General features: G+C 40.6%; 1 protein-coding gene and 1 non-coding gene across 2 annotated transcripts in view; one reads left to right on the plus strand and one right to left on the minus strand.

The window, feature by feature from the left end:
- Window positions 1-25,801, plus strand: part of PPARG (peroxisome proliferator-activated receptor gamma) — a 120,811-nt gene extending 95,010 nt beyond the window's left edge. The window contains exons 7-8 of the mRNA XM_008572871.1: window positions 7,571-8,021; window positions 25,352-25,801. Coding sequence (XP_008571093.1) covers window positions 7,571-8,021; window positions 25,352-25,599 — 699 coding nt within the window. The 3' untranslated portion in view covers window positions 25,600-25,801. The remainder of the gene's footprint in view (window positions 1-7,570; window positions 8,022-25,351) is intronic.
- Window positions 17,470-17,544, minus strand: TRNAT-GGU. The gene has a single exon. It is a non-coding gene; the product is annotated as a tRNA-Thr (tRNA).
- Window positions 25,802-27,015: the final 1,214 nt, after the last annotated feature.

Below are 27,015 nucleotides of genomic sequence, written 5' to 3' on the forward strand. Positions count from 1 at the left end.
AAATTTCTTACTTCACAGTTTTGTCTAGTTTCCAAGAACTGCTTTCTCACTTTCTCTTTATCTCCCAATCCAGACCTGCCATCCATGCTGGAAATCCTATTGATTTAATAGTACCTGGAAGATAGGAGGAAGACAATTGTTTTTAAAATCCCCAGTAGTGAAGAATTTAAATTTATACCACTGGTGGCCAATGTACTGTGCTATTGAAGGACACAGAGCCCAAACCACTATAAATCACTTTAAAACCTCTTTCCAATTGATACCTTAGCTGCAAATCTTCGATTTAAAAATAAGATAATCAGATGCTCTTTATGGAATAAAAAGGTATTAAGCTATTTTAAGGGAAATAGCTGCAATATGCTTGATGATAGCCTTCTTAAGTTCGGAGGCCAAGTGTTTATCATTTTTTCCCCTGTGGTAACTAGGACAATGCCTTACTCCTAGTGGTTACTCAGACTGTATTTGCTTAATGGAATTAAAAACTGTTGCCTATGACCTTTGTAGTTTTGGACTTTCAACAGAGAGCCTCTAACTAGCTCAATATTTGCTCACCAAACTGGACATCATTAATGATCTGTATAAAGGCAGAATTGCCTCTAGTTAGAAAAGAAAGAGAGACTGGGCCAAATTAAAATAACCCATTTGCTGATTATAACAAACTGAAATAGAATCGTTTGGCACTGCCTTCTCCTTATCTTGTAAAATCAAATTAAGCACTAGTGGAAAGAAATAGTTCAGAGTAATATGAGAGAGGGAAAAAAAATCCAAAATGTGATTTCCAATGAGACTAGAGATTTATTCTTTATCTCCATGGTCGTGTTATTCATTTGATAGCATCTATCTCAGGCGGGTTATGTTATCTTTTGGCCAGGACTCATGAAAGTTAGGATTTGCATGGATAGGAAAAGTTTTGCAGAAGTGTGGACTCTTGAGAGGGTGGGGTTGTAAAATAGTGGCAGTGGCTGTGCAGTGGAGCAGCTTGGGTCTCATTATACACGCTGCCTGAGACTGATGTCACCAGTGTTGGTTAGGCCAAGCCTAGGGGAGGCTACTCAGTGTAGTGGAGGACCAGTTACCAGAACTGTTGGAAAAGGAAATGACTTGATTGAAAGGGCCATTCTTTAAATTTATCTTACTGCTCAATTTAACCATTGCCTATTATGGAAGCCTGATGCCTCTCAGAATTTGCCTCCAGGCCAACCTGGGCTTCTCCTTCTCCCCAACTAAACTTTCTTCTCCTGTACCTTGTTCCTTGGGGCCACTTGGCACCTTTCAAAGGAGATGAAGTAAATGCTCCTGCTCCCCTCCTATCAATTTAAACATCATATCTTTGGAATATGATGCCCCTACTTTTCATTGTCTTGTCTAAAAGAATAAGGCTTGGCAATTTTAGGCATAGGGCTGGGGAAAATGGATATGGAATCACTGGAGAAGAAATTTTAAGAGCAATAGGTCTTTTCTCCAGCCTCAGATAGGATGGAACTGACTCTCCCCACAACGTATTTCCCTTTCAGTGGCTTATTCCAGCCAAGGCCCCTTCTTTAAGAGATCCTACTGAACTCTGAAACCTGTGAATATGCTAGAATGAAGGTGCTGTGTTTCATGAAGGCAGTTTGATAACTAGATGGACTTTGGAAGTTCCTGGTGTTTGACTATTACTCTGGTGTGATGATCACACTGGGTGTATTATTGTCACATGATCCCATGTTTATTGATGAAAATAAACAGAGAGTGGTTTTCAAAAACCATTTTCAGTGCCATGGTTTGTCATAAAACAATAAATAGAGAACCCTTGGTGTGCCTGCCAACTTTTCACCCCATATCTAAGAGATGGTGAAGCCCTGGCTGCACTCTATCTGCAAATAAGGAATAAAAGTTTTTATTTGTACTAGACTGGACTTTGGGTTCCAAAGCATCACATTGTTTACAATGGGTCCATGTGGAGTCACTGTTTTTATAATTACAAGAGCAAATTGGTACCATCAGAAAAATGGTCATTCTAAATAGTATATGAAATATGAAACTCCTGAATAATAAAACTAATATGGAAATGTAAACTTTGGTGAAAACATTTCGGTACCCACTTGAATGTGTGCATTCTAAAATTTATAATGGCCATGAAATCTAGTGACTCAAACTATTGGAAAGATATCTGTTCTTTTAAATCGTACACTTACAGCTTAACAAAGCGTGGTCTGTTTTCTCTGTATCTCTGGAAAAACCCCAGTGAGCTGGAATTTGCTCCCCTGAGAAGAAAGACATCTGGCTAGCTCTTGGAGAAAAGAGGCTTAGGAACCCCAGTATAAATGAAGCTCGGGATAGTAGGCTCCTGGGATCATTAATGTATATATCAATATGAGCAGAATAAGTTCTTTAATTGCCAGGGCTGTCAGTAATAGCTAAAGATATAATAGATCTTAATCAATAGGATTCTTTCAGAGAATAAGTAAAAAATAATATTGTATATGGTTAAGAAGAAAATTCTTGGATTTTTCTCTGAAAAATGGTTAGTCTCAGTTGACTAATACCCTTGTTTGTCTGCTGAGTAACTTTTTGGCTAGCAGTAGATGATTTTTGAAGAGCTATGGTTATGTGCTAGTTCATTGGAGTGTGAAGAATTCCTCTTATGAAGTTTTCATGTGTTTGTCTTTAAATCTCTAAACCACTCTGGAAAATGGAATTACATTTGACAGGCTTTCAAACTTCTATCACACACAGCACTTAACCAGCACCTCTAGGAAACACTAGTTGAAAAGGCACCACCTCAAGATCTCAGCATAGAAGAGCTCAGTTTAAAAGCCCCAATTCGGGCCAGCCCGGTGGCGCACTGGAGAGTGCGCCACTTGGGAGCGCGGCGGCGCTCCCGCCAAGGGTTCAGATCCCATGTGGTGACCAGTTCCCGCTCACTGGCTGAGCGCGGCGTGGGTGCAACACCAAGGGTTGCGATCCTGTTGCCGGTCCCCAGTATGGGCGCGACACCGAGAGTTGCGATCCCGTACCGGTCAGTAAAAAAGACAAAAAGGAAAAAAAAATAAAAAAAGCCCCAATTCATCCCCGAACAGTCATTTTATTGAAAAAGGAAAAAGAAGTGGAGAAGGCATGGATGGAAAGGGAAAAGAACTCAACCAGGAGTCAGAGCCCTGGTTCTAGCTCAGGGTTTGCTATAAATAGCTATTTGACTTTGGGAAGCCTCTTGTCTTCAGTTTATTCCAACTTAGAGAATGATGGTGCAGATTATTTCTGATAGACCCTTTTCCTTCTATAAATCCCATGATGCTCAACAAGGGGAAAACAGGAACAGAAACCAAGAAGAGGCTGAGGAAACCAAACCAGTGCATTTTGGATTAGTATTCACCCATTATAGCTAGTTGAGGAGAACTGTTTGTGTTCCAGGTGATGGAACGCAGCAGTATAGAAAGAAAGAAGGAAACAAAACGAAGATAGACCCTAAAAGTTCCAAGTTCTTCCTTGAGAAAACTAGACTATCAGGAGAGGCTCACATTTTTCCAAGCCAGTTTTAACTCTGACAAGGTTACCCAAGGGATTGTAAGAGCAGAGTTGTCTGCTACACTAATTTCAGTCGGTCGCTCTAGAGACGTCACCTAGAATAACCTATGCTCTATTATTTTATTTTCTGATTTATCTTCTTTAGCTTGCTATTTTATTGTTCAAAAGGAGTTTTAAACTTAGAGTGTTCGTGTATAAAATTTCTTTCCTAATTCGTGTATTAAAATGCTGATGTGATTGGATTACTGAGGAACACTACTGTTCTATTTCTCCATTCAAAAAAGTAAGATTTTATTGCTCTACTGTGTTTTATCATTAAGCCTGTTTCCCTCATTATCTTTACATTCTACATAGCAGGAATGCCATAAATCTATAACTAAATTTAATCATCTATATAAAACAGTACACTTAATCCCATCCTGGCTTCGGTATGTGGAGCCATTTTTGAAAATCAAAATATAGCCTAATAAATTATATTTGATGTACCTCTCCAAAGGAAATTGATTTCCCCTTATAGAAACTGTTTGGCTTCCCTAGAAAGATAATGTGTTCAACTATAGTTTTCTTCATTCTATTCTCACCTTTTTCTGGTCTGTTCAATATATTAAAAGTACAAGCATCATAATGGCCCGAGGCAGATTCACCCTGAGGATAAGAAAGCTCAGGTTTCAGGGCCCCTCCCTCGCACAGAACAGAGCCACTTCCGATGCTCTGGGAAGGGCCTGAGCAATTTCATTCTCATAATTTGTGTTATTTTTCTTAGAGAAGGCCCCAACAATTGTGTACCTTTCAGGCCCTATAAAACCTGGATCCACCCCATTCATGTGCTAGTCATCATTAAGCTTTCTTTCTTGTTAAGGAGGGATGCTTATCAGCCATTTGGTGTGGTATCCGAAGATAAATATATTATTAGCCCCAAACCAGAAGTGTAAAATCATTGAGACAAACTTTGGAGATGATAAAGCTTCTCCTATAGAGGCAGATCATCGGATGATACCGTAAAAGCTAATTGAAAGTATAAGGGCTCCACTCTGCTTTGTAAAAAATACAGAAACATGACCGTGGAAGTGCAGTACACTTTATATTATAATATCGTACCAGAAGTGTGATATTAAGTTAATGATTTAAGATAAATTCTACCAGCCAATTCCACCCAAGGGATTAGGAGGTCAGCTCTCCGTAAAGCAGGCAGGACACTATCTTTTCACTAGGTTTGAGGATAAGGAGGTCCTGTGTGAAATGTGAGCTAGATGTGCAAGTGAACTGTTTGTGATCTAAGAATTGGTGAATTGGTTGCAAAGAAAGGCAGATCACTCTTGCAGTTTGACAGATCCACGTAAGGCTGAAAGAATCTATGCAGACTTCAAAAATGCTATGAAAATAGTATAATCACATAGGACTATGGAAAACAAAAAAACTCCACCTGGTGTTCATTTGCATGCCCATACCCAGAATTCTCTGCCAGTTCACACTTTTTCAGAATGCTGAAGGGATTTTTTTTAAAACTGGAATGGTTTGGCATGATGGCGGGGGTGCTGATTCTTTTCTCTGTCCTTGAGTGTTTACAGCCAGGATATCCTGACCAACATTGATTGCCAAGGGGTTAAAGTCACATTGTTGTTAAACTGGGAGAGAAAATTAGCAGGATTTTGTGCCCTATGTTCAACTGTCACAGAGTTTCAAAAACAGGAACCTGGGGCTTTATATGAGGGGACAGGGGAAGTAAAGGGGAAGAGTCACAAGGGTGATTTATCAGGGCATAGTTCCAGATGAAGTGCTTACATGGAGCTGCAAGAATTTTATGCATACATTGTGTGCCAAGAAGCCAAATGGCTGAGCAGAAGCTCATCAGTAAGTTAAGTGGGCAGTCCTGGGTGCCACCTTCTCATACGAAAAAAGGTGATGATTTTATAGTTGGTCTCTTCAGGTGTCCATACCATCATATTCTCATGGCAGCAAAGAAAACCATTATTTCATTAATGTAAACTATAATACATTATGAAATGCCTTGAGGACATAAAACACATTTTCTCTAAGTTCCTTAAAAGTTTCACTATCCATTCAAATTTTTCTCATGATTAGATTTCTGACATTCTGAGAAAACACAGTAAATTTTAATTGGTGTCATTGACTCTGCCCTTCTTTTTTCTCCCATTAATAAGAAGTCCTGAAGAGGTGAAGAAAAAAAAAAAAAAAAAAAACAGGAGCAAAATGTCTAAGAAACACAGTAAGCACAATTTGCTCCTGATTTCCTTGAAGGAATTATTAATCACGCACACCTGCTCTTGCATCCTCACGTTTGTCCTCTTTTGGGGTTTGCTAAACAGTACAATTGAAGTGAATTTTTTGGTAACAAAAGTGAGATTTTATGAAATAACTCCAGTAAGTGGGGTTGATTTAATGTACAAGTTTGGAAATCTATTCAATATCTAAGAGTCCTTAATGTGAGTGTTATTTCCTCCAGTGTAGAGCGGACTTAACAGTTTGTTGAAAATCATAGACTCCTATAGAGATTAATGAAATCTCGGACCAGTAGATCTTGAAGCTGACTTCTTTGGCCTCTCATGTCCCCCCTCCCTCTTGCTATTCAGGAGAGAATTCTCAGCATCTCTGCTGGAAAGAATCTTTATTTTTAGGACATCAGAGGCTCATGTTCCATGTATGTGCATGTGTGCAAGAACATACACACATATCCTTTCACACCCCCCACACACTCACACACACACTGCTTCTGAGAAATGCAACTAGAATTTCCTCCAGTGAAGAGAAAGAGACCCCCAGTTTTATCGACTCCTCTCAGTTGAGAGATTTGAGACAAAAGAAAGTTAAATGACTTTCCTGAAGTCACATAGTTAACCCAGAACCAAAGCTAGAACCCAGATACCCTCAACTCTTATTCCAGTGCTTTCAGGTATACAATTATTTAAGTAGGCTTGGGGGTTTAACTCCTCATATAGTTCAGCATATCCAGTGTATGTGAAATGTTGCCCTTCTCAGTCAGAGTCCCCTTGAGAATCTCACAATGAGCACAAACCTTTGCTTAGTTCTATATAAGGAAATGAAAGAGAATTTCATGACCCACACAACTTGCTTTTGGAAGCAGCCTGTTGCAAACTTGAGTAATTGATGCACGTATTTATTGATTACTCCACCCGTAAGTATGGACATTTAAAAAAATAAGTATGGACATTTAAAAAAATAAGTTCAGAATCCTTTTTATTTTGTCATTTTTTTGCGGCATTTATTCTCAGGGCTTCTACATCTGCTCTTTCTGAAACAGATGGCTTCCAGAACATTAAGAAAAGAAATGGACATTTTCTTGGCTCAATATTTCTAATCTGCTTTCAGAGTGATTTTTTAACACATCTTTTTTTATTATTTAGTTACTTATTTATTTATTAATAAAGATGACTGGTAAGGTGATCTTAACCCTTGAATTGGTGTTGTCAGCGTGACCACGCTCAGCCAGTGAGCAAACCGGCCATCACTATATAGGGATCCGAACCCGTGGCCTTGGTGTTATCAGCACCACACTCTCCCGAGTGAGCCACAGGCCGGCCTTAATACTTAAATATATTTTATATGTACACTGTGTTTCACTCGCGATCTGAGTAGATTTCGTGTAAAACTGAAAGGTTACTTTATGTTTAAGTGGGGATTTTAAACCCTGAGTTGCTGAAGTGATTTTTTATTGAAAGAACGTTAAAAATGTATTCCATTGAAAGCCAATGTAAACAACAGGTTTCGTATCATTTTAAAAATCAACAACGAAGACTCTGTAAACAACAGAAATCGGAACTATTTAGCCAGTCATAGGTAAAGTGTTACAGTGTAAATTGAAGAGAAAGAAGACCAAAACTGATGCGATATGTTTGGTCTCAGAAGATAATTAAGGTGAATAAAAGAAGACAAGAGTATCTCCTCCTTGTTAACTGTCTTCCACTTTAAAGATTTTAGTTAGCTAAGCAAATGTATATAAAGAAATAATTTTCTGAGCGGGGATGGCATTCACTGTGAATTGGAATTCTCCAACTCAGCCACTATTTCCCTTCTTTATTTTCAGCCATTTGTTATCTATGACATGAATTCCTTAATGATGGGAGAAGACAAGATCAAGTTTAAACACATCACTCCCCTGCAGGAGCAGAGCAAAGAGGTGGCCATCCGCATTTTTCAGGGGTGCCAGTTTCGCTCTGTGGAATCCGTGCAAGAGATCACAGAGTATGCCAAAAATATTCCCGGTTTTGTGAACCTTGACTTGAATGACCAAGTAACTCTCCTCAAGTATGGTGTCCATGAGATCATTTACACGATGCTGGCCTCCTTAATGAATAAAGATGGGGTTCTCATATCAGAGGGCCAAGGATTCATGACGAGGGAATTCTTAAAGAGCCTGCGAAAGCCCTTTGGTGACTTTATGGAGCCAAAGTTTGAGTTTGCTGTGAAGTTCAACGCACTGGAATTAGATGACAGCGACTTGGCAATATTTATAGCTGTCATTATTCTCAGTGGAGGTAAGATTCATCTTCTGGTCTCTAAAGGAGGGTGGGATAGCTGAAAGAATTTTGAATTTCCTTAATGTTTGTTTATGTTCCTTTTCACACGGAAAATGCCGAAGGCATAATGGCACGAAAATGACCCTATACATGTCAAATACCAAAAGAGAATATCATAGGTTTGCTGTAGGAAGGCCATGAGGAGCCCAGTCTCTTTTCTTTTATCTCTCATGATATTTTTTCCAGTCAAATCCAAACAACAAATGTCTTCTTTTCCTTTTTTAAAATTGTTTGTCTTTGGGTGGGGTTTTGGGGGTTTTTTTGGGTTTTTTTGGCAGCTGGCTGGTATGGGGATCCAAACCCTTGACCTGGGTGTTATCAGCATCACATTCTAACCAAGTGAGCTAACCAGCCAGCCCTTTTTCCTTGTCTTTTTCATATTCTTTCCAGAAAACCAGTTCAATCTTCACTTCATTTAAGTAATGACATGTGTAACTTTCCTTAAGAAGATGCTCACTTGGCATAGAGAAGATATAGTAAGTGTTTTTGGTTAAATTGTGCTCCTGCCCCACTATCACTAAGATATTTCTTGAGTTGCTTCCCTCAAAGCAGGAATCAAGGAATAGGTATCTAATGACCTCACCCACTCTCTCATGTAAGTTCCTCTGACAGCTTTCCTTAAAGTGACTTTGTGAGGTGGTTGGCCGTGATTAAGAATTCAATCTGAACCAAAGTACACACAGCAGAGAAATAAATTGAGTTATTTAGCAATTTGTTGTATTTTTAGCCTTGCAAGTACATGATCTAACTAACCAACTCCAAAGGCCAGGTTTTACACTAAATGTTATTTTCATTAGTCTCTCTCATGTTTCCAAGTCAAGTAAAAGAAAGTTTTACTTTCATGTCTCTCATTTAAATGATGAGTTTTCATGTTGAAATGGAATGGACTTCAGCTGAGCTTTTTATGTGTACTCTACAGAATATCCTGTTTGTGGAAGCTCACCTGTGGGGGGATAGTGATCCAAAGATGTAAACTGTGTACAGCTGCACCATATATTATAAAGAGCATGATCTACTCTGTAGTCTTTTGTTGTCCAATTAAGAGCAGAATGCTTCTGAAATTAGGTGCATAGTGTATTCGTAATAATAACAATAATAACAAGCACTTATCTAGAACTTACTATGTGCCAGACAGACAGTGTCTGAGCACTTCATACACATTTATTTAATCCTCACAGCAACCCAGTGAGGTAAGGACCATTTTACAAATGAGGAAACCAAAGCACTGAAAGCTTCACTCACTTGCCCAAGGTTATACAGGTGGCAAAAGACGGATCTAGGATTATGAACCCAGGCAATCTGGCTCCAGAGTCTATTCTCTTAACTTCCACACTATTCAAAATACTATCCTTTAAGTGACTAAAGTGCAAATCAATAGCAGTAGGGCATAGAGTAACTCTGGAGCCACCGGTCCAGTGTCAAGTTGTAATTCACTTTAAAATAACTTTTTGATGTTATGTTTAATAGAACAAACATGCACTATTCAACTCGTTTTAATATCTTGACCAAATCTACTTCTTGAATTAATCTTTGACTCTCTGGGATTTTTGATTAATTCAGCAAAGAGCGAGACCAGTGTATATGAGGTTCATTGAAAGGAAAATATTAAATTTTGAAAAACGTTGATATTGACTAGCTAATGTTTTAAGGTACATTTTATTTTTAATGAGGAGTAGAAACATATTAACTTTTGATATATTTCTCTCTAATATTTCTCCTAAGCATACTATACATCTATTTCTATATTCTTTTCACTTAATCAGTTTCCCATGTCACTACATACTCATTGTTAATATTTGTTATTATTTTTTCACAAAAGTAATACGTGGTCATTTTATAATTCAAAGTGAAAAGTAAAGGTCTTTTCCCTTAGGATAAATAAGATTAACAAAGTCCTCTTTCTCGTACCAAAAAGTTTATATGCATACACACATGTACAGATACACACACATATATATGCATATGTATAATAAAAGTTTGTAGTAGTTTATATACCTACCACAGATACTAAGGGAGGCATTTGAAATAAGCCATTTAAAGGTGGTTGGTTTCTTTTTTTTTTTTTGTCTTTTTTCCGTGTCCAGCAACGGATCGCAACCCTCAGTGTTGCCCCCGTACCGGGCCGGGGACCGGCAACGGGATCGCAAGCCTCGGCGCTGCTCCCGCGCCTCGCTCAGGCGGTGAGCGGGAGCCGGTCCGTATGTGGGATCCGAACCCTCGGACGGAAGCGCCGCCGCGCTTCCCAAGCGGCGCACCATCCAGTGCGCCACCCGGGCGGGCCCTAAAGGTGGTTGGTTTCTAACTAGGAAAGGACTAGGCAAAAAGCAATCATGATAACTCAGGGCTTTTTGAACCTGAGCAATGTTGTTCTATGAGCACAGGAGACAATAGAGTGGTTCTATCTGGAAAAGATGCCATTACTGCCTCTGAATAGATTTCTCACAGCCTAGATTATTTAAAAATCAGTGATTCGTTAGACCTTTAAAAATTTCATTAACTGGTAAAGAAATAGTTTGATTCTATTTAATTGATACCACAGGCTTCAGCTTTCAATTATGAAAGTTAAAAATAGTACCATTTAAATGCAGATGTTGTATCAAGTTCCTTTTAGCTTTATACAGACTGTCTTCCCAATAGCCAATATCCAGAGCTCATTTGATCCTCATTACAATGAAAGAAATCCATAGGTAGCAGCCTGTTGTAGATTTTTTTTTTTTTGGCAACTGGCTGGTGCAGGGATGCAAACCCTTGACCTTTGTGTTATAACACCACACTCTAACCAACTGAGCTAACTGGCCAGCCCTAGATTATAAAAATCTTATATCTGTAGTTATAATGAAAAGAAAAACCCTATGAATAACTTTAGACTTACTCAAAAAAAAAAACAGGTGATACCCTTGACTAATTTCCTATCACAAAGGCCAGATCCTTCCCTGATCAAAGTTTGCTTTTGTAGATGAAGTCTACATACAGGCAGTAGATAAGAATGAATAAACTAAGCTGGACCCCATGTTTGTCCAACTCACAGAAATTCGATTCTTTTCTTTACTCAGAGAGGCTGTTTGGGTGTAGGCCAGGCAAAGAGCTGCTCACCAGTCGTTCCCTATCCAAAGACTGGCTTCTAGTGAGATCAGAATCTCAGTCGTCGGTAGATGGTGAGATCAATATCCCAGATTGTGGTTTATTAGAGTAAGATATAGTTTCTCAACTAGTGTCTTTTTCGCTATCCTGGATTTTCCAGAAAGGGAAAACATTCATGTAAGCAAGAGGATTTATTTCAGCAAATAAATTTCTGATTACCCAATCTTAACAGGAGTGATTATTTTCTCCTCTGCAATATATTCTGAAGTCTATCAATTGTTTTAGTGATTCCAGAAAGGAATGCCTTCGGCAGGGGTCGGTTGACCTCATTCTAAGTCAGCCTTAGAATCACAGAAGAGCGTCCCTCTGGTGAAGGGAGGGGGAAGAAAGAGGGAGATGAGCACCATACAACAGTGGGGTGGTAAGAACTGGAGAGACTAAGAGGGGTGAGATACCTAGAGGACCCAGAAGGGAGTTTTGGAAAAAAGTAACTGATTTGAGCCAACAAACTATTTGCTGGGGAAACTGGAGTTGCCACACTAAGATCTCTGTTGTTCAACTTCAACCCTAAAACTGCTGATACCATTTGATTTGGTACTTAGATTTGCCTGGTGCTTAGCATCTCTGCTATACACTCAGCTTTCAAACCAAGCTTGCAGAGAAAGGTGACCTAGTTCTTCTCTCTCTTGCTTCCCAGAGCTTGGGGCAAGAAATAGACTAGGTAAAAAGAACACCACTCCAGAACCAGAGTTCAACACTGCGTACTTTTTAAAGAGCATCTCATACACATTTCTCATTAGATCCTGACAGCTCCTGCATTTTTATTCTCATTTCATAGAAAGAAAAGCAAGGGTCATAGACCTAAGCAATTTGTCTAAGATCTAACGACTAGTGAGCAGTGGATCTGGGACTGAAACCCGAGTGTACTCACTGCCACCTCCAGTTGCCCTGTCCCCTCTGCTACCTGGCTGGTGGTCACCTCACTCACTCCTGCATTGGTGGGTACCACCTGCACTGCCCTCAGTACCTTCCCCAAGGTGTGGGCCTGGAAGCCAGCAGGAGCACCCTGGTGATCATGGTGATAGCTTCCCTTTGTACCCTCTCGTCTTACTGACGGGATGGGTAGTGTCAAGAGCCAATAAAACTGCCTCCAGCAAGGGCACGTTTGCAGCTGGCGCCACAACACTATGCCAGCCACACGAGCAAACTCCCAAAACCTACCCAGCAACTAAAGCCAAGTGTAAAGCTGACAAGCCCCAGGACTCTCGATTGGATGGTTTACCCCCTTGAGTGGGCACTGTTCAGTGGAGAAGGCTAGGAGGGTTCCAGCTGGAACTCTGCAACAGGAAAAAGCTCTTTTGGTTAATTCAAAACAGTTTGGAATCTATTTCAGTTTTTCCTAAACTTCCAAGATATGGGGGAGGAAATTCACTGGATTTTACAATATATCTTTCAAGGCAAATTGCCACCACTGTCCTAATGACAGAGAAGCTGCAAATATCACTACAATGGCCATGGCTGGCAAGCCATCCAGCCTCCTCATTCACCCTCTTAAGCCTGGCTTGGTTACACAAACCACCTATAGAGCAGCTCTGTCTTTTTCCAGCAATCCCAGCACTGTTCCTTCTCTGAGAAGCAGTTTTGGACAGCTGTTCTTGGAATGATCATGGATGTTTCTACTGTTGAGTGGGCAGGGAGAATAGGGTAGAAGAAGGGGGAATTGTTCTCATGACTATGCATTGTAGATCAAGGGAGAGTGGATGTTCTGTGTTCATTAGGTAACACCTAGTTCTATCAGGTCAATAACCTGGGGCCCCTGGGGCTCACCCATGAGGCATGACAGATAGATAAGAGAGATACATAGGTAATAGATAGACTTTTTAATTTGTTGGAGTTAAAATAGAATCAAAATAACAGCACTGGCCCAGAATAACTTACTCAATAAATGCTTGTTGAATGAATAATAATCTGAAATAATAATAATAATAATACCTACCATCGAGTACTTACTTCACTCTGTGCCAGAATACGTGCTAAGCATATTACATACATTCTTAAGCTTTTTTTAATCTGTCCTGCAGCTCTACATTGTTTATCATTATCCTCACTTTAGAGATGAAGAAAACAGAAGTTTAGAGAGATTAAGCAACTTGCCCAAGGTCCCAGAGTTACCAATTGGTGAGGTCCAGCTTCAGGCCCGGGTCTCTTGGACTTGAACACTGGTGCACTGAACCATTAGGCTCTACTGCCTTTGTGGATTGAGATGTGGAAGCATCTCAATTAATTACCTTGGTCTTGCAGTTTTTGGCAGTTTTCGAAAACTACCTATTTCCATGCTGCCTCCAAATGTTATAATTAAGAATTTCCAGTTTACAGTTCAGATATTAGTTATTAATCTAAAGCCCTTGTTAAGACACCATTTTAACCTTTTTTAACACAATTACTCCCTTGGTTTTGAAAATTGCCTTGGGAAGGAATAGCCAGGCGATGAGGCTGGAGGCTGGTGCTGAGGTTCCTCAGTTTGTTCGGATCTCAGGGCGCCTGGAAAAAATGGTACTGTTTGCAGAACTCCCCACAAAAATGGACCATATACTTTAAATAACCAAATAAATACATTTCTACTTATCAGATACCATCTTATACCAGGGTCGAATATAAATAAGTGGTTGCAGGAAAAATGAGAGAAATGTAAAATTGTTAAAATACCATTCAATACCTTCATTTCATCCTGCCCTTCAGAAACATACAAAAGAACACTCAGCTGCAGTAGCAAAGTACCTCATTCCTGCTCACAGGACACAAGTGTTCCACAGGCACGTGGTTTAAGGAGGACTGGATTTGGAAGTGTTCCTTCTCTCTTCCCCTATCCCTCAACTACCCTTCAAAATCTTGAGAGTATTTTTAGTTCTGATGTGGAAAGTGTCATCTTTCCATTTAACTGCAGAACTGTTTCTACAAGTTACAATGGGCGATGTAGCATTTCTCTTGGGACCAAACGACAGGGTGTATGTGCCTGAGTCGGCCGATGCTTTTTCTGGGGAAACCCAGCTTAGGTTGCCTCTGATTCTGCACAGCCCAGTGGCCTCCACATCGTCCAGGTCTGTTAGCAACTTCCTTACTAGTTACCTGGGGAGGAGATAAAACCCCAAATATTTTGAAACTTAAATATTAAAAATACCATGAACAAGGAGCGAACATTCTCCTTCTCTGAGATCAGCTAAATACCTTATCTATAGAGTTTTTCTGGACAAGACTCAGGCTGGTGCCTAACTGGTGAAAGCTGATGTTTTTCTGACTCTTCTCGTGATGTTGAGAATAAACAAGGACATCTGATTTCTCTTGAGTGGGACAGCCAAAGAGTATTGTCACGCAGTTCATATCTCCTTCTGAGCTATGAGTGTGTGCAGAGTAATAGCGCTCAGTTGCTAATTGGGAAACTGCTTAATGGGCCCCTACACTCGTATCTAGTGTGTGAGGCTCTTCCCTTGAAGGGTCGCTCCTCCCACAGCCAGTTGGCAGAACTTCGCCTTTGCCTAATGACTCAACTTGAGTTACCTAGAAGTGTCCCCATTAGTTCACTATTTTCACAACCTCGTGAACTTGATTTGACAGGAGTGAGGTATATTTATGAGTTCTCAACTGGCACCCAAATTCTAAAAACCAGAGAGCTGGGGGTGGGGATGAGGTGGTGAGGAGAAGATGAAGCCTTCGAGAATTGTCTGGCAGACTTTACCCACACGGGTGTTGGTCGTTTGTAGAATATGAAAGCATCTTTATCTGTGACTGCTTCAGAAATGAAATTCCCTTCTCAGCCAGGGCTTGGTAGGCTGGGATCCTTGCAGCAAGTGAGCACACAGTGGTGTTTGACCTCAGAGACAGACGTGGGATGGAGCGTCGAACTGCTGAGTCATTCCTGTCCCCACACCAGTCTTGGAAGAGATTCAGTCAGTCAGTGGGCTGCGTTCTGGGCACTTTATCATTTTGGGCTCTCACAATGTGTGTTTAAACTCCGGGTGACCCCAGGCAGCCTTCCAGACTGGCACAATTTACCAAGATGTTCAGACAGATCATCTGTAAGTGAGGAAGAATGAAACCGAGCACTGGGTCAAGTCGCTCCTGAGAGAGAGGCCACATGCAGGTAGTTAAGGAATCACTCAGTCCTAGAGAAGTCTCCTTTAGAGGCAGGACGGCATAGTGAAAGCCATGGACAGGAGTGCAAAAACCCCCCAAGCCCCAACTTCACCACTTAGTAGATGTGTAATTGCAGGCAATTATTTACCTCCCCAGCCTTAATTTCCTTATCAGTTCCCTGAGCAAATGAAATACCATTATGTGGAGCCTCTGGCACAATGCCTGGGAGATGTTAAGCACGCAGTAGATGCTAATTTCCACTTTTCCCCTATATGATATAATTTGAAGTAGCTCCACTCAGTCCTACCACCAATGGTCATTCTTATTTTATTTTGGCGGCTGGCCTGTATGGGGATCCAAACCCTTGACCTTGGTGTTATCAGCACCTCTACCAATTGAGCTAACCAACCAGATCACCGATAGTCATTCTTAAAATCCCTATTGCAATATAAATACCCCTAGGAAGCGATCCCTTTATCAGCTAATCCCTTTATCAGCTACCACTGTAAGGAGATTAGTTGTGGATTGAGAACAAACCCCCAAGGGAAAGAGATACTGAGGAAAGGGGAGGGACCTTAAGAGTGTGGGGAATTTGAAGCCCCGTTGGCCCCAGGGAGATGGGGAAGAGCAGGACTGTGGCAGGTTCCCACCCTCCCAGAATTCTGATGAACTTTTGGGGAATATTATGTGTTTAGAGGTCAACTTTAGAGATCATACCTATGTTTTAGATTGCACATTCTTCTCAAAGACATTGGAAAGGAAGATGTTGGAGGAGCAGGGTATGCAGAAAATTATAACACTTGGCAACTTTTTGTTTTGCTTCCTGCCTTTGGTTTGCTGTTGCCATTTCTAGAGGTGGAGGAAGGAAGGAAGAGTAGGAATTCTTAGTCCTCCTTTCTCTTGTCCTTTCCCTTTCTCTTTATTCTTTCTCCTACCCAGAAAACCTCAGAGTAGAGCCCCCAGATGGATCATGGGCATGAGTGCGTCAGATTGATAGGAGACTCAGAAGAGATCATTCTTCCTGCTCCACCCCCACTTCTAGTCCTAAGCAGAGTCCGTCTTCGACACAGCAGGAGCAGAAAAGCATGTGCATCCTTCAGCTTACGGCGAGAAGCACAGACTGCCCCTTGCCCCCTGGCCTCCTGTCCTGACAAAAAGGAGGGGAGCAAACCCCATGGCTGACCTCAAACTGAGTGACCTTGAATGACTAGAGCAATAAGGGGGCCCTAACCCCAGGGTGCAAGGAGGTAGGAACAAGGACTTCCAAAGGGCAGGACAGAAATCTCAAGTCCCATTTCTGTTCTCAAAGACCTGCAAATAAAACTGAGCCACGCTCAGTTACTGGAGCTACTGTTAAGTGAAAGCAGAGCTTTGAATAGGGCAGAGGGGAAAGTGTTTCCCACCTTGCCACTGGGAACTTGTGTTCTGCTTTGTAGTTTGGGAGTCAGCTTTTTTGAGGTGGGAGTTGTGTGTTTCAGACAAGGTGAGTTGATGTGTAATTGCTACTTCATGGGCAGATTCAAGAAAAAATTGGCTGGGTTTGGTTTCGTCGTTGTGGTTTTCCCCTCCACCAGCCCGGCTAAGTGTATACATATTATGGTTATCGAACATAGACAGAGGAAGCATTTATTAGTGTGAAACTATAGTCGAAACAGAAGTGTTCGAATGTTAACCCACTTCAGAGTGAGGACTCCACCAGCAACATGTGTGTTCACAGCAGAATGTGCTCATTACAGATGATCTTTATCTGTTCGTTAAAGCATTTGCAAGATCCCTATTTTATGTCATCCCCTTTTCCTGATAGCAGCAGTAAACTACATTGCTCCTAAAATCATCCATTGCTCAGTCTTCTGATTGATTTAGGCTGGCCCTGCTAGCATTCCTAACAAATCCTCAGCAAGGTGCAGTCCCAGGAGTGGAAAGGGAAAACATCTGGAAGGAAGAAAAAGGGGGGCGGGGCTTAGGTGAAAGGGGAAATTATGGAAAAATAGGAAAGATACAGAAAGGACTCAGGAAAATCAGAGTAATGAGAGGAAAAGGAAAGTCGGAAAGAAAAGGCATGTTTAAGGAACACTAACGAAAACTGCATAGTCACTTACTGTGTAGCATTTCCCACACATTAACTTACTTAATCCTCTGAACAACACTGTGAATTAGATTATTGTTATAGCTCTTTTTTTTTTTTTTTGGCAGCTGGCCAGTAAGGGGATCCAAACCCTTGACCTTGGTGTTACCAGCACCACACTCTAACCAAGTGAGCTAACCAGCCAGCCCTATAGTTCCATTTTTTAAAATGAGGAAACTGAGACACAGGGAGGTTAAGGAACTTTCCCAAGGTCACCCAGCAAGTTGTAAAGTTGAGATTCCCACCAATTCTCACTAAACCAGTAGTGCTCACCTTGGCTGTACGTGAGAATCACCTGAAAGCTTTTAAAAATTTTGAAGGTCACACGCTAGGCCAAGTAAACCAGAATCTCTAGGTATGGATCCAGGCAATAGTTTGTTTTTAACCTCCCCAGATAACTTCAGTGTGTAGCCAAAATTGAGAATCCCCACACTAAGTCAAGCTTCAATTCAAATTTAAATATGAGGAGAACACATGTGAAACTTTCTTAAATTATTTTTTCCTAAAGGTAGGCTGGTGGGAAGGAATTGCTGCAGGCCACACCAGAGTTTACTGTGCTAAAAGCACAGTTTTGTCTGATGCTCATCGTGATTCTGATGAATCACAGGTACTTTTCAGAAAAGTACCCCAGAACCCCTCGCATCATTTCTTCAGGGAATGAGTGAATTTGTGCACCGTGGCTTTTTCATTCTGTTACTATTCTTAAACTATCTTTCATACATGCATTCAACTACAGGAATGAGAACTTGCCCGAACCCCCAAACGTGTCTGCATCAGGAATTATTTTCTTGGGCCCCTGATTTTCTGTTCTTACCAAGAACTCAAAAACCTTCCATATCCAGACCGTTTCTATGCCACCTATTCCTGCTTATGCTCCTGACTCAAGCCCTCTGGAAATTATGTTTATTTGTAACAAACACAGAGAATAATAATATCTTCTAAAGTTCCTTTACCTATTTCATTCTCACCAGGACCTTATGAAAGAAATATTGTTTAAAAATTAAGACAAAACCTGGAAAGATTAAATGATTTGTCCAAAGGCAAACAGAAACTAAGTGGAAGAGAGACAGGACACAAATCAAGTCTTCAGTTTCCAAATCCACTGCTCCTTAGAACACATTCGTGAACTTAGAATCAATGCAGTAAAGGAAATTAGAGAAGAAACTTAAAAGGAAGTTAAATTGCAAGTGACAGAGTTCCCTAAGTAGCCTACCACCCCTTCAGTTTCACCCCATACCCGAGCTGAGGTCATTCATTGTCTGTGGATCAATTTACAGCCACCCTGCAATCAGACCTTTTTTCCTTAAATGGCCTAGGTACAATCCATTACAGGTTTGTCACTCTCAGAGAGCCAGTAGGGAAAGCTGGGAAAAGCTGCAACAGCAGCTCCTGAATAGAGACAAAATGATCCCTCTCCTTCAAGAAACTCTGCTGTGGCCATCTGCTTCCCTAATCCAGATGCCTCCTGAGGAAATCTGTGCTAGGGGAGCGCCTGGCCCAGGTGGGCAGATCCCAAGAGGGTCAGGGAATTTGAATCTGCTTCAGATAAGCTCTCCACTTAGCAGAACCAGATCTGGATAAGATGGAATCTTTGTAGACTTGCCCATAATCAACAGGGCTTTCTAATCAATTCCAGGACTGTGTGAATGGAGACCGGAAAGGTTTCTTTCCCAATTCTTTGCAGCCTGGGTAGTGAGGAACTAGTAATTGACTCCAGCCTCCTCCTCAAAGGAGTGCGAAGTCCTGGAGTCTGAGTCAACACGCACTTCCCAAAAGGCAACCCAGTCCAGTGAAGAGGGCCCTTGACCCTGCTGCTACTCCAGACTCAACTCTAACCCTCTGCAAGGAGCAGGGAGAGGTTCTCCAACAGGCCTTCTAAGAGCGGTGTCTTAGCAGGCACTAGGCTGATGGGAGGTGAGAGGGAAGGGAAGGGACCTGGCGCAGGGGTGTGTGTTTAGACAGATTTCCATGGCACACCTGTGGTACCTAGCTTAGTCCAGTAAAGGTCTGAGTGTGCATGGAGAGGAAAGTGGGAAGAGAAAGGCAGGAGAGGGCAGTAGGGAGGCCTTGTAGCCAGTCGGAGGGTAGAGAGTGTACAGACTCTTTTGCTCTTGACTCTAGGGCTTGCTCAAAACCAAAGGAAGTTTTGTTTTTAATAAGCTAGGTGTTCTAAGTTTAATGTGTATTGATTTGTATGAGATATTTATATATTTTGCAACTAATCCTTTGTCAATTATTTATGTTTCAAAGAGCGCTCTGATTTAATGCCTTGGCTTTTCACACTATATGGTGTCTGAGTTCTTAACTAATCCTAGTTGAATTTACCAATTTTTATTTTTTATTTATATTTATACTTATTTATTTTTAAGAGATGACCGGTAAGGGGATCTTAACCCTTGGCTTGGTGTTGTCAACACCACGCTCACCCAGTGAGCTAACCGGCCATCCCTATGTGGGATCCGAACCCGGGGCCTTGGTGTTATCAGCACCACACTCTCCCGAGTGAGCCACGGGCCGGCCCTCCAATTAGGTTTTTGAGTTTATTTCCCCAGTTGAATTGTGTGAATTGTGTAGAGGGAATTACAAATGAGAATAAATTTTAGTACTTTTGAATTAGGGTTTTAGACATCATCTGTTTAGTCTGATCCTTGTAGTTTACAGAGGAGAAAATTGAGTACAGTGAGCTCCATCGGTTTACCCTGGTCACAGAGCTGAGAGTGAAGACCTAGAAGTAGAAAACACAACTCTTCCACTCTGCTGTTTCCCTTCCCCAAACCATTTTGCCTTGACAGAGGCTTAGTCAGGCGGACAGTGGGACTGATCTGTAAATGATCTAACTTGTCATTGGAGAAAATACATCTAATCTGTAGCCACAAAATTTCAGCCCTTCAGCCAAGTTTCATCCATCACATCATAAAGAATAACTTGCCAAAGAGAGGATTGAAAATCCAAACCAGATCCTTCTCCACTCCTAGAGTGCTTTGGAGCCAAGTGTTTCCAGCAAGCCTGATCAGTTGCAGTTTAGAGTTTGATTGTTTGATAAAAGAGAACTTCTAGATTAACATCATCTCCTCAGCAGAAATTTTTACCCCACTGATGTGCCCAAAAGGAAACAGGAAAAAAGGAGTCAGTGCCCAGTGAGCAGAGCCCTACATGAGACTGTGTGATCCCAGGCCAGGAGGAGCCTCGCTCAGCACCTGTCTTTACCCACGTTGCTGCCACTCTGGTGCACGTGGCTTCACACCACCACTGGCCTTTGAAATCTTGAACATTTGCTCAGAGGGAGGATCAGCAATCATTAAACCAAAGGCTCCAATCCAAGATCCAGCTTTCCGAGAAGCGAAAGTGGTTTTCATTGTCATATAACAGCTGTAACCAAGGCACACCTCCTCCAGGGGCATTATTCTCTAGGTCAGGACTAAATTGCTTGTTTCATTCTCAGAATCTGAGATTTTTTTTTTTTTTTTTCCTGATCAGTAAGGGGATCGCAACCCTCGGCATGGTGTTTTCCACACCACACTCAGCCAGTGAGCGTACCGGCCATCCCTATATAGGAGCTGAACCCACGGCCTCGGCGCTACCAGCACCGCACACTCTCGAGTGAGCCACGGGGCCGGCCCAGAATCTGAGATTTTTTGCTGAAAGTTCTGAAATTAAATGCTGAAATTAAGAAATATATATATATATACTTATTCCAGTCAATGGGATATGTTAGAGAAGTTACAGGAAAAAAAAAAAAAGACAAGTTTCTTTCTGTAATGAAAAAATAAATATGATACTTAATTTAGCAGAATGTTTAGAGTTCTGAAAATCCCACCTTGAGACCACTCTGGATTCTAACACTGGTCTCCTGAGCCTCACTTCAATGGGTGACGGTTACTAGAGTTTATTAAATGCATGAAAACACCATTTACGGGAGTGTAGTGGTTCTGCTTTTAGGCTTGTTCACCAACCAGGAGAATTGTACTCTTTGATCCAGGGCTCTTGGCTAACAACCTTCTCACTCATTAACTCAGTCAACCAAGTGCTCCCTGTGTTTCTACTGGTGGTTCAGAGACAATCAGGACAATGTCTCAGCCCTCCAACACCTCATGGCCTAGGGGGAGAGAAACGAGAAAATCAGTACTTATAATATAGGGTCATAAGAGTAAGATTGTAGCATTTGGAATCGGTCAGACTTAGATCCAAATTTCAGCTCTGCCATTTACTAGCAAGTGGCTGATTTTGGCAAGATGTAATGCCTTTCTCTAAGTCTTAATTCCACCCTCCATAAAGTATGGCCTCATGGGGTTATTGTGAAGATTAACTGATATGTTGTGCATAGGCCCTTAACACAATCTTTGGAAAATAATAACCATTCAATAAATCTAATCTAGGGCCGGCCCAGTGGCGCACTGGATAGTGCGCCGCTTAGGAGGCGCGGCAGCGCTGCCGCCCGAGGGTTCGGATCCCACATACAGACCGGCTCCCGCTCACTGGCTGAGCGAGGCGTGGGAGCAACACCGAGGTTTGCGATCCCGTTGCCGGTCCCTGGTCCGGTACGGGGGCAACACTGAGGGTTGCAATCCGTTGCCGGACACGGAAAAATAAGACAAAAAGACAAAATAAATAAATAAATAAATAAATAAATAAATCTAATCTAGTATAGTAGTGATTGATGGTGGCCAGTTAGCTCAGCTGGTTAGAGCTCAGTGTTGTAACAACAAGGTCAAGGGTTCTGATCCCATACTGGCCAGCCACCAAAACAAAAACCAAAAAACTAGGGATTGAGGTGTTTAAGGGGGTGCTATGGAGAGAAAGGAGATTAGAAGAACAGGGGAGAGGAAGGGATAATGTCAAGGCAAGATTCTAGGATGGAATCCCGTCACAGGCTGTATTTTGAAGGAATGGTTGAAGTCACTAAGATGAGTGAAGGGAAGGTAAGAATGTTTCCAGCAGGAGGAACAGGATCTGCATAAGCACAGAGTCCTGAAAGCACATAGGATGTTTGAGGAACTTGGTATGGAAGTAGCTTAATATGACTGGAGCATAGGGATGGTTACAGAAACTGAGGCTAGAGGACGACCAGGACCAGATCATGGAGAGTATTAAAAGATAAGTAAAACTCATACAGTGAAGGGAAGGCAGTTAACATTTTTTAGAGAGAGTGAATGGCCTTCAAGAGCTACAATTTGAAGCCAATACATAGTGGTCAAGTGAGGGTGCTGAACACTGATGTGAGCCCTGCCTTCTGGTGAGCCTTAATGAAGAAACCTTATATTCTCATCTAGTGCAATAGACTTTGAAATTAGAAAGTAAAATGTAGAAATTAGAAAACAAAAACCAAAACCCAAACTTTGTACTTGGAACTTTAAAAACACATGTCTATGTGGGTTAAAAATGAAATTAAAAAAAAAAAGAATAAAATCAAAATTGAAAGACAGACTATTTAGAAAAGAACTGTGGGAGTACTATTTATAAAAGCATAGGGGATGAGGGCTGGCTGGTTAGCTCAGTTGGTTAGAACACAGTGTTTTAACACCAAGGTCAAGGGTTTGGATCCCCATATGGGCCAACCACCAAAAAATTAAAAAAAAAAAAAAAAAAAACCCTTGGGGGAAAAACAAAAGGAAACCGGGAGGAAAATTTTAATCTTTAAAAATTTTTTTTAAAAAAAAAAAAAACCCTTGGGGGAAAAACAAAAGGAAACCGGGAGGAAAATTTTAATCTTTAAAAATTTTTTTTAAAAAAAAAAAAAAAAAAAGCCTATGGGATGAAACCAAAGTGACACTGAGAGGAAAATTTATAGCCTTAAATGCATTTATTAGAAAACAAAATACCAAAACTAAGTGAATTAGCATCCAACTCAAGAAACAAGAAAAAGAGAAAAAAGTAAACCTAAAGAAAGTTATAAAAAGGAATTAGATACATTTTAAACAAAATAAAATTTTAAAAAACAGAGCCTTTAATAAAACCAAAAGCTATGTTTTTTAAAAAAGCAAAAAGTAGATAAACCTTTGACAAAAAGATTTTAATGAGAATATACACAAGTAAAGAGCATTAAGAGGACATAAATAAAAATAATAGTAGGTTTCACATTCTAAGAGAATATTATATCCAACTTTATTCTAATACGAATTACTAAAATTTTACTTCACAAGTGGTAGAAAGCCTGAATAGATTAAAAGCATGGAAGAAAAATTAAAGGTAAAGGAAGATTTATCACCAGGCTCAGATGGTTCAACAAACAAATTCCAAGGAACCGTCAAGGAACAGATCATTACTACATAGAAACAGAAGTAAAACTTCTCAACTCTGTAAGGCCAATTAACATTTATTAGCAAAACAGGCAAAAGATGGCACAAAATAATAATACTCTGGACCAATGTTACCTACAAATATAAAAACACTAAGTAAAATACTAGCAAATGCATACAAGGGTGTGAGGAAATCTATTAATGTAATTCACTGTACTAGATTAAGATAAAACCTTATCTTTTCAGATATTATATCTCTTTTGAAAGAAAAATGTAATAGCATTTGATAAAATTCAACAACATTCCTGACTAAAACAAATTAAAAACTTTAAAACTCTTGGAAAGCCAAGTGTAAAACATATTCACCATAATCTATAGCAAAGATCATACTTGGTGGTAAACCTTTAGAAGAATTTTCTTCAAAGTTAGGAATGGAACAAGAATGTTTCCTATTTCTCCTATTATTTAGTACCATATCAGAGGTGTTAGCCAACACAGTATAGCAAGAAAAGGAAATGAGGTTTGTAAACACTGGAAAAGAAGAAATACATAAAGCTACCATTATTTGCAGATGTAATCATCTATCCAAAAAAAGTAAAAATCCATGATTAAAAACTATTTGAACTGATGAGAGTTCAGAAAACTGGAATCAATTTAATATACTAAAATTGATAGTTTTCTCTAAACATCAACAGGCATATATTAGAAAATGTAATAATAATGAAGAGTTTATTCACAATAGAAACTATAAATTATTTAAGGGAAAGTCTGTCAAGATCTACATGAAGAAAAACACAAAAAGTTTTAAAGTAATTTAAGCTCACCATTTGCAAATTGAAATAACACCAAGTGTTATACCACCAAGGTCAAAGGTCCGGGTACCCATATATGGCCAGCCACACACATACACAAAAAGTTGGGGTCTACCCTTCTGAACTGTAACAACAGTATTTAAAAACTACATTTTGGGGCCGGCCTGGTGGTGCACTGCTACAGTGCGCTGCTTGAGAGCGCGGTGGCTCTCCCGCCGAGGGTTCGGATCCCACATACAGACCGGCCGCTCACTGGCTGAGCGAGGTGCAGGTGCAACACCGAGGGTTGCAATCCCGTTGCCGGCGCAACACCGAGGGTTGTGATCCCGTTGCCGGTACCGGTCTGGTACGGGCGCGACACTGAGGGTTGCGATCCGTTGCCGGTCACGAAAAAAGACAAAAAGGAAAAAAAACAAACAAACTACATTTTGTCATGTTGAAAATGTAACATGCTATATTAAACCAAAAAGAGACAAAGCTTTTTCTTTCTTTTTTTTTCCGCATATTTGAAGTTGTAGTGAGAAAATAGGTAGAGGCTTTAAAACATATTCATCAGGAAGGAGCAGAAGTTGGAAATGAGATTTCTGAAATGTTGACAGAAAGAGGCCTCAATTTGGGAACAGGATTGTTTTGATGCTGTGTTATGTCACCTGACCATACAGATTCTGCCCTGGCCAGGAAAAGAATGCCTCTGGAAAGAGCTCTCATCATTTTGGTTTTAATTCCATCCCTTGTTCTTGCCCACTTCTGCTTCCCCTCCACCTCATTAGGAAACAGCAAAAATACAAAAAAATGGATGAGTACTTTGGTGCTGCACACTAGAGCTGCATAGGACTTAGGGGAGAGGCCCAGGGAATTTTTTGACTGACCCTCCTGTTGTGTTTTCCCTTTCTCCTCCCTCAGATCGCCCAGGTTTGCTGAACGTGAAGCCCATTGAAGACATACAAGATAACCTGCTGCAAGCCCTGGAGCTCCAGCTCAAACTGAACCACCCCGAGTCCTCCCAGCTCTTTGCCAAGCTGCTGCAGAAAATGACAGACCTCAGACAGATTGTGACAGAACATGTGCAGCTATTACAGGTGATAAAGAAGACGGAGACGGACATGAGTCTTCACCCCCTCCTACAAGAAATCTACAAGGACTTGTATTAGCAGAGAAGTCCTGATCCACTGACAACATTTTCCTTCCCATTGCACTATTATTTTGAGGGAAAATCTGACACCTAAGAAATTTACTGTGAAAAAGCATTTTAAAAAGAAAAGGTTTTAGAATATGATCTATTTTATGCATATTGTTTATAAGGATACATTTACAATTTACTTTTAATATTAAAAGTTACCATATTATGAAATTGCTGGTAGTATTTGAAGACTGAGTTTGGTGTGTACCTCGACCTACCCCTCTGGCCTTTTTTTTCTATTTCCTCCCTCCCTTCCTTCCTTCCTTTCTTTCATTTTCTTCTTTATTAGGGTACTTCAAAAAGTTTTTGAAAAAATAGAATTAAAAGATAATAGGAATCTTTCCATGAACTTTTTGAGAACCTTGTATTTTAGACATTTTTAAAATGTGAATAGAGCTGCTGATAAACTTTCAGTCTCAGTAAATTAACTGTTTAATCAATTTACAACTTTTCTGAACAATCCACTTTAACAATCACAACTAAGAAAGGAAGGGGAGCTTCAAGACCAAAAACTGCTCAAAGCATGTGTTTCTTAACTTGAATGTGCTGATTTGGTGGCATATCCCTAGGCTTATCAAGAATTCGATCTCCTGGGCACAATCCTAACCAAGATTTTCGCTCACCACCACCAGCCTATTCAATATATGCCTACTAATCTGATACTAACGAATACCCGAACAGACATTGGCAGGTATTAACTGAATACCGGGAACTGCTCGAGGCTCCCGGTAACACAGGAGTGTTTTAAGATTTGGCACCTGCCAAAAAGAACTTACTATTGAATTGATGAGAAAAGATTAATATTTCTTAGAACAGGTTATAATGCACAGTAGGAATCATGTGCCGGATGAATGGTTCGGGTGCCATCAGGGTTCAAAGGAAGTAAAGATTAATGAAGGTTGGAATTGTTCAGATTGGATCTGTAGATGCACTGAAGTGGGCTTCAAGGATGTGTTGAACTGGGACAGGTAGAAAGTAGGAGAGAAGACATTCTAGGGAAACAAAATAGCGGAACAGCAACAAAAGAGAAAAAGAGAAAAGGAATGAGGAAGAAGAGCTGTCATCTGGTTCTTCCTGACGTAGAAGAATTTTGCTGTAGTCATTCCTACCGTCCTTCTTGGGACCACTTTGTCCAGAGATCTCTTACTTTTCTAAACTCAAAAGCTAATTATCCAAATCATTTATGTAATGCATGCTTTTCCAGCAAAGTAAGTTCCCTAGAGGCAGGGACCTTCTTGGCACAATTAATAGATTAGTTGATCAAAGCCACCAAGTTCACTAGCACTGGCTACCCATGAACTCATCATACTATGTCTTTTAAGAATGCCTTACAACCAAACTGTCTTGACTTGATGATTATTTCCATTGACCTAAATTATTTCCCTGT

This window comes from Galeopterus variegatus, unplaced genomic scaffold, assembly GCF_000696425.1.
Source record: "Galeopterus variegatus unplaced genomic scaffold, G_variegatus-3.0.2 Scaffold845, whole genome shotgun sequence".
Taxonomy (NCBI): Eukaryota; Metazoa; Chordata; class Mammalia; order Dermoptera; family Cynocephalidae; genus Galeopterus; species Galeopterus variegatus.